This window comes from Tursiops truncatus, chromosome 10 (genome assembly GCF_011762595.2).
Source record: "Tursiops truncatus isolate mTurTru1 chromosome 10, mTurTru1.mat.Y, whole genome shotgun sequence".
In the NCBI taxonomy this organism is placed as follows: Eukaryota; Metazoa; Chordata; class Mammalia; order Artiodactyla; family Delphinidae; genus Tursiops; species Tursiops truncatus.
This window is the reverse complement of record NC_047043.1, coordinates 71484448-71501569: the sequence shown is the minus strand read 5'-3', so window position 1 is coordinate 71501569 and position 17122 is coordinate 71484448. Positions and strand designations below refer to the sequence as shown.

At 38.3% G+C, this 17122-nt stretch overlaps 1 protein-coding gene across 34 annotated transcripts in view; it reads right to left on the bottom strand.

The window, feature by feature from the left end:
* SLMAP (sarcolemma associated protein) overlaps positions 1–17122 on the bottom strand; it is a 150125-nt gene that overhangs the window by 86538 nt on the left and 46465 nt on the right. For 18 of the 34 annotated variants that reach the window (XR_004528585.2, XM_033865165.2, XM_033865163.2 and 15 more), the window contains exon 2: positions 91–244. Coding sequence is in view for 32 of the 34 variants with exons in the window: in XM_033865165.2 (XP_033721056.1) it covers positions 91–244 (154 nt within the window). In the remaining 2 variants the exon portion in view is untranslated. Of the gene's footprint in view, positions 1–90; positions 245–1554; positions 1626–17122 lie in introns of all 34 variants that reach the window. The other 16 variants (XM_033865164.2, XM_033865170.2, XM_019947537.3 and 13 more) reach the window with 2 other exon arrangements.

Here is a 17122-nt window from a genome sequence, read left to right as displayed (position 1 = left end):
CTTTTGCAAGCATGAAATGTTTTGTAACATTAAACAATAGAATAAAAAATTAAACAAACAAGACAAATAATAGGAAAAATCGATCCATACCCGTACCTTTCCGTGTGTTCTCCGTCACATCTACCCCAAACTGGATAATGTCACCGGAAAGGATTTCACATGGTGGACTTTCTTCAGAGCCTCGACTCAATCTCTGACTATTTATAAAGGTACCATTACTACTTTTAGTGTCTTGGAGATAAAACTGCAAAAATAAAATTTAAAAAAAGAGCCAAAGATTAGTAGTAATAATTCCAAACCTACTTTTAAAAAATAGTTATCAATACTTCCAACTTTGCAAACTACTGCAGGTAGATTTTTTTCCCCTATCAATTCAAACCACTTATTTCAGCTAAGATTCTCCTTCATTACATATGAAATTAGAACCCTGAAACTGGGTGATTTAAAATCCAGCTGGACAAAATGGTATATCACTTCAGAAAACAGTTTACAAGGTCCTCAAAATGTTAAACAAAAAGTTAGCATATGACCCTGCAATTCTACTCTGAGGTATATACTGAAGAGAACTGAAAACATATGTCTTCACTAAAACTTGTACACGAATGTTCATAGCAGCATTATTCCTTATAGCCAAAAAATGGAAACAACCCAAATGCCCATCATCTGATGAACGGGTTAACAAAACATAGTATATCCACATGAATTATATTATTTTGCAATAAAAAGGAATGAAGTACTGATTCAAGCTATAACATGGATGAACTTTTAAAACCTGATGCTAAGTAAAAGAAGTCAGTCACAAAAGACATATATTATGTAATTCCATTTATATGAAATATCCAGAATAAGCAAATCCATAGAGATAAAAAGCACATTAGTGGTTGCAAGGGGCTGAGGTGCTGGGACAGACGGTGGGATGGGGTGAATAAGTGCTAATGGGTATAAGATTTCCTTTTGGGGTGATTAAAAGGTTCTAAAATTAGATAGTGGTGATGGTTGCATAACTCTGTGAATATACTAAAAACCAATGAATTGTTCATTTTAAAAGACTGAATTTTATGGTATAAATTATATCTCAATAAAGCTGTTATTTTCTTTTTTTTAAGCCAGCTACACAAAACTCTAATTTTATCTTTCCATCTCACTCTGACTTTGTAACTTTGCTCCTAGGATTTCTGGGTTAAGTCAAAGGAAGTGCTGTTTATTCCAAAGGCAAGGACAATTGGTATTAGGTAACACCTATATTAATTGCTATCAGTTAACTAACATACGTGGTACCAGGCCCAACACTTCAGTAAACTCTTTGTGATAAACATTTTGGAGACACTAGAAACTAAAATACTGGAATCAACTATGAAGGTACCACTTCCTGGCCCCCCCAAACTTGCCTTTCATCACTTGGGTAATCTTCCTTCTTTAACAAGGGAAGGGACAGCAGGAGGCACAGGAAGCCTACCTATTTATCACCTACCTATTCCAAGAGAAATTAGGAACAACTGGGATCACACACAATAGACTTACTAGGAAGAGAACAACCAATAAAAAAAGATGTACCTTTCTTTTTGCATCTTTCTACACTCTCCAGCCCTGCTTATTCTAGCAACACATTTTCACTGAATGCCTTCCTAAGGAAGAAAGGAAAGAAGAAAACTAATATTTATTAAAATACATGTTGCACCACCAGGCCCTTATTTAACCTTAACATTAAAGCTATGTTATAGATATTATTTCCATTTATAAGTGAGAAAAGTGGGGCACAGGCAAGTATCTTTCCAAAGTCACAGAGCTATGGAATACAGAAGCAGGGATTTATATCATAGAATTAAAAGGGACATTTTTCCCCCATTACTTCACACTGACCTTTATGTTTCATTTATCCTTCACTCCTTCCAAAAGCCCTCTTCCAAAATGAAACACAACAGAAGAATAAGCAATTTGCAGAAGATACGAAAATGACATTTCTTTTCATTAATTCCTAGGTGACAATTTAAAGGCCACCAAGCTGTCTATAAATGACTTAGTCTCTGTTTATAATTCAAAAAGAGACCAACTGTTACTTTTGCTAGCAGTTTATATAGTTAATTACAGACCATTAATAAAGAAAATTGTGTTGATATTTTACAAGTCCATTTGAAACTTAGAGGCCTTAATATTTCACACCAGGGAGATAAGCACAGGCAATATGCTCGAGTAGGAACAATTATCCTCAAGATTTTTTCTACACTGGAACCTACTGTTGCACTGTATAAACGAGTTTGTTTTTTAATTTTAATATATTTTTGGGAAATGTGGCAATATCTGAATTCTGCTTTGGTCATTTTCAGTTATATGTGCCTTGGCAAGCCAAATAAGGGGATTATAGATTTACAGGGGTTTCCAAACTTCAAATTCTGATCCATTAGTGTGTTACTAAGTCAATTTAGTGGGCTGTTACTAGTGGTTTAAAAAAAAAAAAATTAAGAGAACAAAAGTAAGAACATATGAAACGAGGTTCAGTACTGTTTAGAAAACTTTGTTTGAAAAACAAAAATGTGTGTGTGCTTTTCTATGTGTATACACACACACACACACACATATATCTCAACACCTCATGTTTGTAGCTCTTAACTCTAAAACCATAAATTTTCAAATTAAAAAAATTTTTAATCAATATTAACCCATGTTCTTTTCATTCTAACACGTCTATATTATGTCCAAAGCACACCATGGTATCTTTGGCCTTCATTTAGCTTGAACATACCATTTACGTTAGTTGCTCATTGATCCTCTGCTCTCAACCAGCTTCCAAACACCTTGGAAGAAAGTCCAAAGTTCTTACCATTACAGCCAATAAAGCCCCACATGATATGGCTCCTGGTTCCCTCTCCAAACTCATTAACTCACACTATTTTCCTCCCTTATCCCTCTCAGCCACACTAACCTCCACTCATGCCCCTGAGCCGCCACACTTGAGTATAGCTAGACTGCAATTGTTTACTTCCCTGCAGAAATATTTTCACTGATTTAACCTTCTGCCCTTGGTGTTTTGAAAAACTGTTATTAAAAATAATGTTTCTGCACCTTCTATGAAACAATCTGCCACTATTCAGTCTACATTGTACAGAAGCTATTCTATTTACTATCAGGTTAGATAGGTATAATAAATAAGTCAACTTATTTGCAAGGCATTGGGAAGTGACTGTGCTTACAGTCCCTGGATGCATTTCCCGTAGCAGGTATGTCAGTTGGTCCTTTGTCACTTTCAAACCAGAAATATCTTTCTCCTCTATGCTGATACACCTTTTTCTATCAGGCTTATTTATTTATTTATTTATTTTTGGCTGCATTGGGTCTTCATTCCTGCGCGTGGGCTTTCTCTAGTTGCTGCGAGCGGGGGCTACTCTTCGTTGCGGTGCGTGGGATTCTCATTGCTGTGGTTTCTCTTGTTGTGAAGCATGGGCTCTAGGTGCATGGCTTCACTAGTTGTGGCACATGGGCTCAGTAGTTGTGGCTCTCGGGCTCTAGAGCGCAGGCTCAGTAGTTGTGGCGTACGGGCATAGTTGCTCCGTGGCATGTGGGATCTTCCCAGACCAGGGATCAAACCTGTGTCCCCTGCACTGGCTGGCGGATTCTTAACCACTGTGCCACCAGGGAAGTCCCAAAAGAGAAAATTTTTAACTACTCTAAAAAACAAATCTTGTTGAAGCTTTAACTATCTTTATTTCCTAGTAGCCTAAGGAATGCCCAAGCATCTCTGGTGTTTGTATTAGCCAATGGGCATTCACTTTGATGTTGAGCAGATGTGTAAGGAGCCCGGAATTTATAAAATCCCCTGGAGCTCGTGGCCAAAGTTCAACTTTCACTGTTTTCAGGCTTTATCTTCAATTAACTCCCTGCCTTCCCCTGACTGAAGGTTAAGCTCCCCCAAATCAAGCACTGATGGTGATCCTTGAACTGAAAGGTTGTCCTTACCCCATCAGTCACTTTTCCTTGTTTCTTGCTTATTACGATTACCTTCAAAGACGCAGGCACAGCACTTTACAGGTTGCATAATTTGCTCTTTGGCCTTCAGAAAGTTTTCTGCTCTTTCACTCCATAAACAAATACATTTTGCATCACTTTCAGCTTCGCTACAATTTGTAAATGCTTTCATTTCCACTATAAAGATAGACTGCTTCTTTCTAGCTTTTCTACGTTGACACGTTTTTGCAATATCCAACCACCAATAGGGATTTCCCTGGTGGTCCAGCGGTAAAGAATCCGCCTCCCAATGCAGGGGACGCGGGTTCGATCCCTGGTCGGGGAACTAAGATCCCACATGCTGTGGGGCAACTAAGCCCGTGTGCCACAACTACTGAGCTTGCACCCTCAATGAGAGAGCCCGTGCTGCAAAGTACAGAGCCCACACACTCTGGAGCCTGTGCACCACAACTAGAGAGAGAAGAAAAAAAGAAACCCACACGTCACAACTAGAGAGAAGCCCGTGAGCCGCAACAAAAGATCCCACATGCCTCAGTGAAGATCCCACACGCCTCAACTAAGACCCGATGCAGCCAATAAATAAATACATACACACATACACACACACACACACACAGATATGATGATAGTAATTATTAAAAAAATCCAACCACCAATAGATTAATAACATTTGAATTAAAGCTTCAGAACAAAACACAAACCCAGGACATGTGCCACAGGCCAGAGGCCAGAAATTCTAAGTCCATACAGGGGGGTTTTAAAAATGTGAATGCAGAGTAGATTCTGGATTCTAGATGGCAGATACTACATCATAGATTTTTTTTTTTTCTTTTTCTTGGCCTGCACCACGCAGCATGCAGAATCTTAGTTCCCTGACCAGGGATCAAACCTCTGTCCCCTGCAGTGGAAGTGTGGAGTCTTAACCACTGGACCACCAGGCAAGACTCCATACATCATAGATTTTTAACTTACTTGAATCACCACCTAAAATCAAAAAAAGTGACTAAGACAGCAAAACCAAAATCCCATGGGCAACGTTTGCAACAAAAATTGGTGACAAATTATCCATATGAACCTCAAAATCCAAGCGGGGAAAACCATCAACAGTCACAAGACCTTCATGAAATCAGCATCTGTGCAGGAGGATGTGTATATGGAAACAATGCAGGATTTGAGGGACTTGAGAACCTCAGAAGAGTCACTAGATATTTACTGGACCATATGATAGCTAATTTGAGAAGAGAAGATGAAAATGGGAAAGGTTCAGCCCAATCCACTAACAAATGAGTATGAGGTAGATCCTGAAAAAGGCTGGAGCAGTCTGAGTCTTATAAATTCTTAAAACCAACCTACCAACCAAAGCTGCCTTCAAGGATAGGGCTCCACACTGTGGGAAAGCTGTTGGGTGTGGAACCAAAATTGATCAGGGCAGGGACAATAGAGACAAGGAAAGAAAAAGACCCAGATAAACGGAGAAAAGGGGAAAGGAAGCCATCGTATTTTTAAACATTTTACAAAAACAACAGAAGAGGGAGCTCTGTGACATCAGAAAATTTATCCTGAATCATGACCCCCTTCTGTAAGTTCAGGAAAACAGATTACACATAAAAATGAGCAACAGAAAAATATCAGTGTCCCATGCCATACAGTTATTTAAAAAAAAAAATAATAAAGAGCAAAATAACATTCCCTACACATAATGACAGACAAACCTCGGGAACAGATCAAAATTATACTATTTCAGAACAAGTTAAAAGACATTAAGAAAATAACTCAAGGCACGAAAAAGAAATATAAATCACAATTACAAAACTCAGGGAAAGGTGAAAGAACTCAAAAAGAAATAGAAAAAAAAGGGAAATCATTTCAGGAATGAGTATAAAATTAAAAGGACACAAGTAACTAAATATAACAAAAAATGTCTTAAGAGAAATAAGAAATAAAGAAGGAATTTTTTTTTGAATCAAAACAAATGAAGAAAGTGAAATTAGCAAAATGACAGAGTAGGCGGCTCCAAGCTCTTATCCCCACACAAAGGCTGAAAAAAACAAGCAGAAACTGTCAGAACCAACTTCATCAGAGCCTTGGAAAGCAAAGTTTTACAGCAACCATGTGAACACTGAATCAAGAATAAGGCAACTTATTCTGAGATAAGTTCCAAGATTTCTGGTAGGAAATCTTGGAACTTCCCTGGTAGCGTAGTGGTTAAGAATCAGCCTGCCAGTGCAGGGGACATGGGTTCAATCCCTGGGCCAGGAAGATCCCACATGCCACGGAGCAACTAAGCCCATGTGCCACAACTACTGAGCCTGTGCTCTAGAGCCCACGAGCCACAACTACTGAGCCCGCGCACCACAACTACTGAAGCCCATGAGCCTAGAGCCCCTGCTCTGCAACAAGAAGCCACTGCAGTGAGAAGCCCGTGCACTGAACGAAGAGTAGCCCCTGCTTGCCGCAACCAGAGAAAGCCTGCGCACAGCAACGAAGACCCAACACAGCCAAAAAAAAAAAAAAAAAAAAGTGGGAAATCTTCGTGGCATTCCTCACCCTTGTCCCCTCCCTTCCCCCTGTAAAACAGAAGCCTTGAAGACATCAGCCTGAATTCCCACTGTGGGACCCTGTTACCTAGTTCCAGAGAGAGCAGACCTAAATTGCAAATTATTGTGTCCGTCTACTCTAACGTGTCTGGGGGCTACCTGAAGGTCTGACTAGAGGCTCTCACCTCTGTTTAGCCTAACTCAGAACTCACCCATGATGGAAAAGCAGTGGCTTGGCTTGCTGAAAAAGTGGGATTTATCCAAAGTGGTTCAACATAAGTCAATCAATATAATATACCACATTAATAGAAAAAAGGAAAAAACCAAAATGAAACCACAAGATCATTTCAATTGATGTAGAAAAGGCATTTGACAAAATCCCATACCCTTTCATGATATTTAAAAACAAACAAACAAACAAACAAAAAACAACCCAGAAAGCTAGGACTGAAAGGAACTTCCTTAACATGATAGAGGACATTTATGAAAAACCCACAGCTAACATAATACTCAATGGTGAAAGACTGAAAGCTTTCTTCCTAAGATCAGGAACATGGCAAGAAAGCCTACTTTTCACCATTGCTACACAATACTGTACTGAAGTTCTAGCCAGACACAAGAAAAAGAAATAAAAGGCATCCATATTGGAAAGGAAGAAGTATACTATGTCTATTCACAGATGACAAGATTCTCTATATGGAAAATCCCATAGAACCCATAAAAAAGCTACTAGAGCTAACAAGCAAATTCAGCAAAGTTGCAGTTTACAAGAAAAACAGAAAAATCAGTCGTGTGTATACATCAGCAATGAACAATCCAAAATGGAAATTAAGAAAGCAATTCAATTTATAATAGCATCTAAATAAAATACCTAGGAATAAATTTAACCAAAGAAGTAAAAAACTCGTACAATGAAAACTACGAAATACTGCTGAAACAAATCAAAGACAAATACAGGCATAGCTCGTTTTATTGCACTTAACTTTACTGTGCTTCACAGACATTTCATTTCTTACAAATTGAAGGCTGTGGCAACCCTGGGTCAAACAAATCTATTGGCGCCATTTTTCCAACAGCATTTCTTTTAATTAAGGTATGTACATTGTTTTTTTTAGACATAATGCTATTGCACACTTAATAGACTACAGTATAGTGTAAACATAACTTTTATATGCACTGGGAAACCAAAAAATTCATGTGACTTGCTTTATTGCGATATTTGCTTTATTGTGGTGGTCTGGAACTGAACCCACAATATCTCTAAGGTACGCCTGTAAACAGGACATCCTGTGTTCATGGATTGGAAGACTAAATATTAAGGTGTCAATACTACCCAAACTGGTCCACAGAGTCAATGCAATCCCTACCAGAATCCTAATCGCCTTTTTTGTAGGAATGGAAAAATCAATCCGCAAAGGTATATGGAATTGCAAGGGACCCTGAATAGGCAAAACAATCTTGAAAAAGAAGAACAGGGTCCATCCAATAGGAAAAGAACAGTTTCCTCAACAAATGGTGACGGGACAACTGGATAACCACTTGCAAAAGTTGGACCCCTTCCTCCCCCTATATACAAAAATTAACTCAAAGTGGATCAGAGACGTAAATGTAAGAACTACAACTGTGAAGTTCTCCTCAGCCATTATTTCTTCAAATAATTTTTTTCTGCCCCTTTCTTACTCTCTTCTGGGATTTCCAAAATGCATATGTTGGTACACTTGATGGTGTCTCATAGGTCCCTTAGGTACTGTTCATTTTTCTTCATCTTTTTTCTTTCTAGTCCTCAGACAGAGTAATTTCAATTGCCCTAACTTCAAGTTTGACTCCTTCCTCCTGCTCAAATCTGTCACTGAATCTTCCACTGAATTTTTATTTCAGCTATTGTATTAATACTTTTACAATTTCTATCTCTCTACTGATCTTCCACACTTATTCACACATTGTTCTCCTGTTTTTCTTTAATTTGTCCATGGTTTCCTTCAGCATTATGAGCATATTAAAAACGGTTAATTTAAAAAGTCTTTGTCTAGTAAGTCCAATGTCTGGGCTTCCTCAGGGATGCCTTTTATCAATTTCTTTTTCTTTTCCTGTGAATGGGCCATAATTTTCTATTTCTTTATATGCTTTGGAATTTTTTTTGAGAATTGGACATCTTGAATATTGTAATGTGGTAACTACAGATATCAGGTTCTCTCCTCACCCTAGGGATTGCTGTTGTTACTTGATGAAGGCTGCAGTCACCAGTTTATTTACTGACTTTTCCAAACGATTTTTTGCAAAGACTATAATCTTTGTCGTGTATCATCACTGAAGTCTCTGTTTTGTCATCTCCATGGTCATCCAGTGACCTAACAGAGATTCCCTTAAATGTCAGGATCCAATAAGAAAAGGCAGGAAGGGTGTGTTTTGTCTCTTTAATCCCCTTGGCAGATGTCAGAGAAGCTGTTCTAGTCTGTGGGGCTTGAAACAATGGCCAGCCTCTGTGCCAGGCCCTCAGCAATGAAAAGCAGTGACAAAGGGCTTCCCTGGTGGCGCAGTGGTTGAGAGTCCGCCTGTCGATGTAGGGGATACGGGTTCGTGCCCCGGTCCGGGAAGATCACACATGCCGCAGAGCGGCTGGGCCCGTGAGCCATAGCCGCTGAGCCTGCGCGTCCGGAGCCTGTGCTCCGCAACGGGAGAGGCCACAACAGTGAGAGGCCCGTGTACCGCAAAAAAAAAAAAAAAAAAGCAGTGACAAAAACATACAACCCCAATTTTTGAAAGACAAGCAAAGTCACACCAGGAATCATGGGCCACCATACCCACAGTTACCCACCACAGGGCTAGGGGATGGAAATGGTAGCCACTGTGCAAAACACTGAAATTCTCAGAAATTTATCACCCTCTGCTTCACTAAGCACTCCCCTGGATGCTGCAAGTGTTTGCTTAGACTCCAGAGTTCCAAAATAATTGCTTCAGACAGTTCATGCTAGCTTAACAGTCATCCTGGTGAAGAAAACCAATTTTTGGAGCTTCCTCCTCCATTATTTTTTATGGCATCACTCCACAAGTCCCTAATCTATAATAACAGCTACCATTTATTGACTGCCTGCTATGTGCAAGCACTTCTGATCTTCACAACAATCCTACCAAGTAGCTATTACCATGTCCATTTTCTAGATTAAGAAACTGAGGCTCAGGTATATTAAGTAGATTGCCATGGTCTCACAGATAGCATAGATTTGACACTGTTATTCCTTCAAAACCTCCACAACGCCTTCCTTCTCTCCTACTTAAACTAAACAGTCTCTGGTCTTTGAGTCCAAAGTTATGAAATCCCACTTTGTTTATGAAGTTTTCCTGAAGCAATCAGAATAGGAAGAGCCAATTTCAACTCTAACTCCACTATTACGGCAAATCATTTTAATCTATAACATTTACTTGGCACCTGTTTGGAGAGATTGCACATCCATAAAATCAAATACGGAGCAACTGTACACTGAGAATAAATTAAGAGAGTATGCATTAAGTACCAAAATCCTGAGAGGCAGGATTAGGATTAATAACGTTAGGCACAGTCAGTTGCTAACAAGACACTTAAGAATAAGAGAGGTGACCTGAATGAAAGGCAAGGAGAAGGAGGAGATGGAGGAGGAACAGGTATTACAGTATATTTATATACAGTTAAGGCCCAGCCCTAGAGGGTAACCAAAAACAAACAAAGGAAGAAGTGGGTAAATATAAAATAGAGTGAAGCTATAAAGAGAGGGCCTGAGCACTGCACTTAGGAGTTGAGATTTCTTAAGACAGAAGCTACTACTAAAGGATTTGATGAAAATACTGTTTTAGGGAGATTATTCCAACAGCTCTGATAATCTAGCAGCTGTGTGTAGGATGAATTACAGTGGGAGTCACTAGAAATAGGGAGATCCATAACTTGTACGTTTTTGCCACCAACAATTTAGTTATTTCTTAGACTACACAAACTTAGTTTATATGCATGTTCAATATGGATTTGTTTATATAACCTTCCTGGCTTCCTGACTAGCAAAGCACCACATATTTCAGAGGCTGGAATTTGTAAGTTGTGCCACTGAAGGGGGAAATAAAAGTTTTATTCACATGCCATAGGGAAACACATAGAAAAGTGGTAAAATATTCTCACCAAAATAAAATCTCACAAGTAAACTAGAATGAACTTGTCAATATACACCCAAAGGTCTTACAAATGTTATGAAATTGCCAGGACTTTTTCCATCTCCAAGTGACATCCCAGACACATTTGTTGTAAAGTAACTCTTTCTTGTGGAGCCAGTCCATAATAGAAAGAGAAAGCAAAAGTATTTCTATCTCTCTACATAGGAACAGAGATACGATTATGTAGAACAGAAGTAGAGAAGATGGGGAGGAGAAATTTTTTTAATTTAATGAAAACATTACAAAACATATAAAACACAGCTAGAATGATTACACCCTTCTAAAATATGCAAACAAAATTGTGACAACCCTTCACTGAGAACTCAAGACAAAGTAAATTAGATTTCTGAATCTTAGCAAGATGCAAAATAAACATATAATCAGAACACTACAGTTCTGAGAGGTGAGGCTACTGAAAGCCTGTACCAAATTCCAATTTGGAAGAGATTAACCTATTTCCTATAACCCAAAACTGATGGGTTGACAGGCAAATCCTGATTATTTTCTCCTCTCACAGTGTGTTAATCACAGCAAGATGCATTCTTCTTTGTCTTTGAAGCTCCTACTGAGGTAATTAAAGAACAGATACTGATCTCAAACTCAATCTTTTAGACCCCAAGAGGTCTTAACCTCAAACGTTAAAATTTTAACATCAATACCTAAAATAAACATGTCTTTATTAAAATACCACATATTTTAGCATATTAAGGATAGAGCAAAGGGATATTGTGATATTTTAAATACATAATACTCTGACAATAATTTATAGATCATTATTTTCCTCACAAAATGTTAGCTTAAACCATCCTGAGGTCAGCTGAAATAACAATAAAATAATTGCACCTCCATTCTTTATCTCTGATAGTTAAAAAACCTCACCCATAGAGTAACAGTCTTGTTTGCCACAAAAGGAAATCATTGTGATCACATTTGTGGGAAATACAGAACAAGGTCACTATATTTAAAGGATGTAGCCCTACATATTGTTTAATAATGCACACTATGGGCTAAATCTAAGGACAGTTGATATTGATTTATACAGTCACTAGGAGGTAGGGGAGAAGGAGAAATTAATTCTTTTCCATTAAAGATTAGCAAAATTGGCAAAACAGGAATCTAGATCTTATTTAGGAAAACAAAAACAAAAAACTGCCCACACATGAAACAGTCTATTTGGCAAACAAACCAAATGGAAATGTTAAAAGACACAAATAGTACATCTGCCCCCCAAAAGAACATTCATAGCTTTTTAAAATGCTTAATAAAGTAATCAAAATGATTATGATGGCCTTTTCTATTCTTTAAGCATAACCACTCAGGTTGGCATATAATTTTAATGTTGAAGACAACTTGTTCTTTACTCACGTCTCCCTGTTTTTAGTGACAGTTAATTCTTCAAGAGATTTATCTCCTCAAGGCTTTGACAATTCACACATCCATAGGGGAGTTCTTTAAAAATTATAATACTTCTACTTTGAAAGAGAAGAGAAAACAGTTACTGAGGACTATAAGTGAATATATAGAAATAATAATGATGAAATTTATGAAACAATGGGAAATGACTATTGGGACCAAAGAAAATAAACCCCTTACGGGGTTGAGTATAGTGCAGAGGCTCCCATTTTTCTGCCCCCTACATGATTCAGATATTCAAAACATAGTCTATTCCCAATATCTCTCATGACATTTCCCAATATCTCTCATGACATCCACTGTTTCTCAGGATGAGTAGGTAATGCCCCCAATTAAGAGTCACTAATTCTTTTTTTAATTTTGAACTGAAATTTAGTAACAGAAAGTATCACATTCAAATTCCACCTCTACCTACGGCTTTAACACAAGGCCTTAAACATTTTCCCAAGGTTTTAAGGGCCAAAGGTGAAGCTGCTGGGAAGTTTTTCTTTTAGAAGGGTTGTTGATTTCTTTCACTACCATGAAAGGCAACATCACTTATATCCAGAATTCACCTATGTATACAGAAATTTTAAACACAGAGCAAAGCCAAAGAAGAGTTAATTGTTCAACAGTGTCAAAAAGATACCACATAATTTACAATAATCACAAGTTTTTTTGAGTTCTTACCATATGCTTGGATAAACTACTTTCCATGCAGTCTTCCACTTATTCTTTAAAACAGTCCTATGAGGTAGATGTTTTATTATCCCTATACCACAGATAAAGAAATTAGGACTAAAATAGGTTAACTAACCTGCCAAAGGTAGTAATGGGGAGAGATGTACATTTTAAAGTTTTTAATCTCAACTATTCTGCTATGCTACTCATGTTTGTCTGGTCATTTCACAACCACTATCTCTAATGTTTCTACCAACCATCACATGAATTAGGAATGATTTTGTTCATTTGATGGATCCGCAGGTTGAGGCTGAAACACAAGCAACCAATCTAAGTAACCTCTCTACGGTCACAATAAAATCATAAAACAGCAATCAGGCCTTATGATGCCAAATTATCAGGAAAAGTGAACTTTCAAAATTTCTTTCAGAAACACATTCACTACCTTCTACCACCTATTTGACATACAATCCTAATAAATTTGAGTTTCCCAGCTTCCATGTCCACGGCAGATTAAAAGGGAACAAGCATATGCCAGGGACTATGCTAGGCACTTTATACACATAACCTTATCTAAACTTCAGAACACTATGAAATAAGTAGTATCCCACATGAACATACAGGGTAAGAAGTTAAATTATATGCCCAAAGATTACACAGAAAGTAAGAATGGCAAATAAGGTCTATTAGACACCTCATGACCATGGTAAATCCCTTGAAGATCAAGATAAGTGATATCCCTAGCCCTTAATAAAATGCCTGCTGAACAGGCATCAAACAAGTATTTTATTTTTTTTAATAAATTTATTTATTTATTTTTGGCTACGTTGGGTCTGCGTTGCTGCGCGTGGGCTTTCTCTAGTTGCAGTGAGCGGGGGCTACTCTTTGTTGCGGTGCGCAGGCTTCTCATTGTGGTGGCTTCTCTTGATGCAGCAGAGCACGGGCTCCAGGTGCACTGGCTTCAGTAGTTCTGGCGCACGGGCGTAGTTATTCCGCAGCATGTGGGATCTTCCCGGACCAGGGCTCGAACCCGTGGCCCCTGCATTAGCAGGTGGATTCTTAACCACTGCGCCACCAGGGAAGCCCCAAACAAGTATTTTAAATAAATATTTCGTGAGTGTGATATTTATAGCCCCGACTCATTCCATCATTTACCCACCATTTCCTGAGCATCTGTGAATAGGAATTCAGCCATCAGCTGCTAAAAATAGAATATGTGACTTTCCAAAGTCACTTAGAGCAAGTGCAAAACAGTAATAACAACAAATACTATCAGTAGTAATAATGTCAATAACCCCATAGGGCATTCAATATGTCACCAATTCCTAGGAATTCTGATTCAGAATAATCTCTCAATTCCACACTGCCTTTCCCTCCCCATTACTGTTCCTCTAACTCAGGCCCGTAACATTTGCAAAGACGATGGCTATGATTCCACACTCTTCACCCTCTACACTGATGCTAGATTTATTTCCTAAAATACAAACCTGACCATTTTGTTTCCCTTTGTAAAATGGCTGTTGACCCTTTGCCTTCAAAATTAAATCTGAGAGCTCTGATAACTTTCAAAATCTTTCATAATGACCTCAATCACCCCATCAAACTGGATTTTCCACTTTTCCTAAAAGTACCATCCATTCCATCCTTGCGTAACTACTAGCAATTCCCTACACAAGCCCCAGGTACGATGCTTGCTTATGTTGTGCTTGGACCCGAAAAGCCCTTGCTTCCACCCACCCACACTCTTTACTTGTTAAAAGCCTCCTTTTCTTTCTGAAGCCCCAGTTTAAATATCTTAACAAATAAGATTTCTTGTTCAAATAACATTTCTCACTAAATAATATTACACCTGAACCAGAGACTCAAGGCTTTATTTATTCCAGGTTAAGCCTCTAACTCCCAACCCTCTATGTCCAAATCATAGTCTGAACAGCATTACAATTCCATCTTTTTAAAACTATAACATTTATTCCCTGTCAGAAAGTTCCAATAGACACAAGTAACAAATGATGTTTTAAAATACATTTCAAATAAATGAAATAATTCATACTTTAGAATGGAAGCTATAAAGTTTTGATTTACCATAGGATAGGCCAAACTGTATTACATCCAAATAGCAATATGCTATATGGAACAGAACATACGTTAAAGGTTTGAATTCCAGCCCCATCACCTTCTAACATACTGTGTGACCTTGAGCATGTTATTTAACCTCTCTGAGCATCCCTTTAGTTATAAAGGGTTATTTATAAATCCCTATTTATAAATTGGGGATAATATCAGTATGTACCTCTGAGTGTTTGTTGTAAAGGTTAAATGATGTTAAGCATGTAAGGTATTTAGTACAGCATTTGTACACAGTAACTGCTAAACAAATGGCAGCTATTATTACTAAAGTCACAGAATATGCATAAACGTGTAATCACTGAAACTTTCTTCAGAGAACTGATGCAAGACTTTCCTTTATGCCTTTTCCTTATAACCTTTCTTAAGCTAAAGTTCTTAAAAATAATTTACCAGTTAATTACTTAAACAGTAAACAGCTGATAGAGATATAAATAAATCAGTAACAGCTGAACTCTAACAAATACAGATGTTAAAAATAGCATGTCATTGCCCCATTACACATGAATATTACCATAAATAACCACAACCTGTGCAAAGAAGCAGCTAAATCTCTGTCTCACAGCACAGACTGAAAACCATTTATAAAAAATATGAAACACATCACAATATGGATCAGGGAATTCCCTAATCATAGTTATATCAAAAGGAAATTACTACCCTCAGATATATGTAAATACACTCAGAATATATAGCACAGATTAGCAATCTACAGCTCACCTGACAGTGTGAACTAGCTTCTGAATAAATTAAGCAAGTGATATTTAACAGATGTCATATAATTCCATTTCTAAACCAGAGCCCTACTATACTCCTGGCCCTGAGTGAGTGACAGGGTTGGAAATCCAGTGAAGTCATGGAATAATGCTCCAGAAGCATTAACTCACTCAGTTCAAAACTAAAAATGCTCCTTAGGACACCTAAGTAGCATATAAATTACTAGGGCAGGGCAGGAGTTTTCCCATTACACCCTCCTATACTATTTGAATTTTCTGTTTAAAAAAAAAAAGAGAGAGAGAAAGAGACATGTATGGGAAGGGGCAAACAAGCATCTAACTCCAAAACTTTCAAGAGACCAAAAAGCTCAGGAAGATGGGCAATTATCAAAGTGGTCAATATCAGTTTGGCAAAGATTAAGAATAGTGATACCTGGCTCTGGCAATATAAAAATGTGGAGAAACAGCTCTCTCACATACTGGGAAATATACTGGGCATATATACACTGGGCATAAGAGTGTAAACTGCTACAATCATTTTGGAAAATGATTCAGCAACACCTATTAAAATTTTAAATGCTTATATTCTTTGGCTGAGCAATTCCACATCCAGGAATCTAACCTATAGAAACAATGAAATGCACACATGTACAATGACAAATGCGTTAAGTATGTACCGAAGCCACGTTAATAGAAGGTAAAAACTGGAAACTACTAATGCCCAGCCAAACTGTCTGATTAAATATCAGACATCATAATCATCAAAAATAATATAACGGTATGGGTACTGAAATTAAAATATATCAAGACATACAGTGATCCCTTTTTTTTTTTTTTTTTTTTTCCGGTACGCGGGCCTCTCACTGTCGTGGCCTCTCCCATTGTGGAGCACAGGCTCCGGACGCACAGGCTCAGCGGCCATGGCTCACAGGCCCAGCTGCTCCGCGGCATGTGGGATCCTCCCAGACCGGGCACGAACCTGTGTCCCCTGCATCAGCAGGCGGACTCTCAACCACTGCGCCACCAGGGAAGCCCCAGTGATCCCTTTTATAAAAAGAATGATAGGGACTTCCCTGGTGGTCCAGTGGTAAAGAATCCGCCTTACAATGCACGGGATGCAGGTTCGATCCCTGGTTGGGGAACTAAGATCCCACATGCCACGGGGCAACTAAGCCCATGCGCCACAGCTACTGAGCTCGCGCACCTCAAGTAGAGAGCCCATGTGCTATAAACTACAGAGCCCAGGCGCCCTGGAGCACGTGTGCCACAAGTAGAGAGAGAAAACCCGCACGCCACAACGAGAGAGAAGCCCAAGCAGTGCAACAACAGATCCCGCGTGCCTCAGCGAAGATCCCATGTGCCACAACTAAGACCCAACACAGCCAAAAAAATAAAATAATAAAATAAAATATCCTGAAATTGAGATTCATCTTAAAAAAAAAAACGATATAGGCTTATACGCCATTAGAAAACAAAAATCTGAAAGAATGTATACAAACTATTCACAGTGCTTATCTCTACAAAAAAGAAATCTTA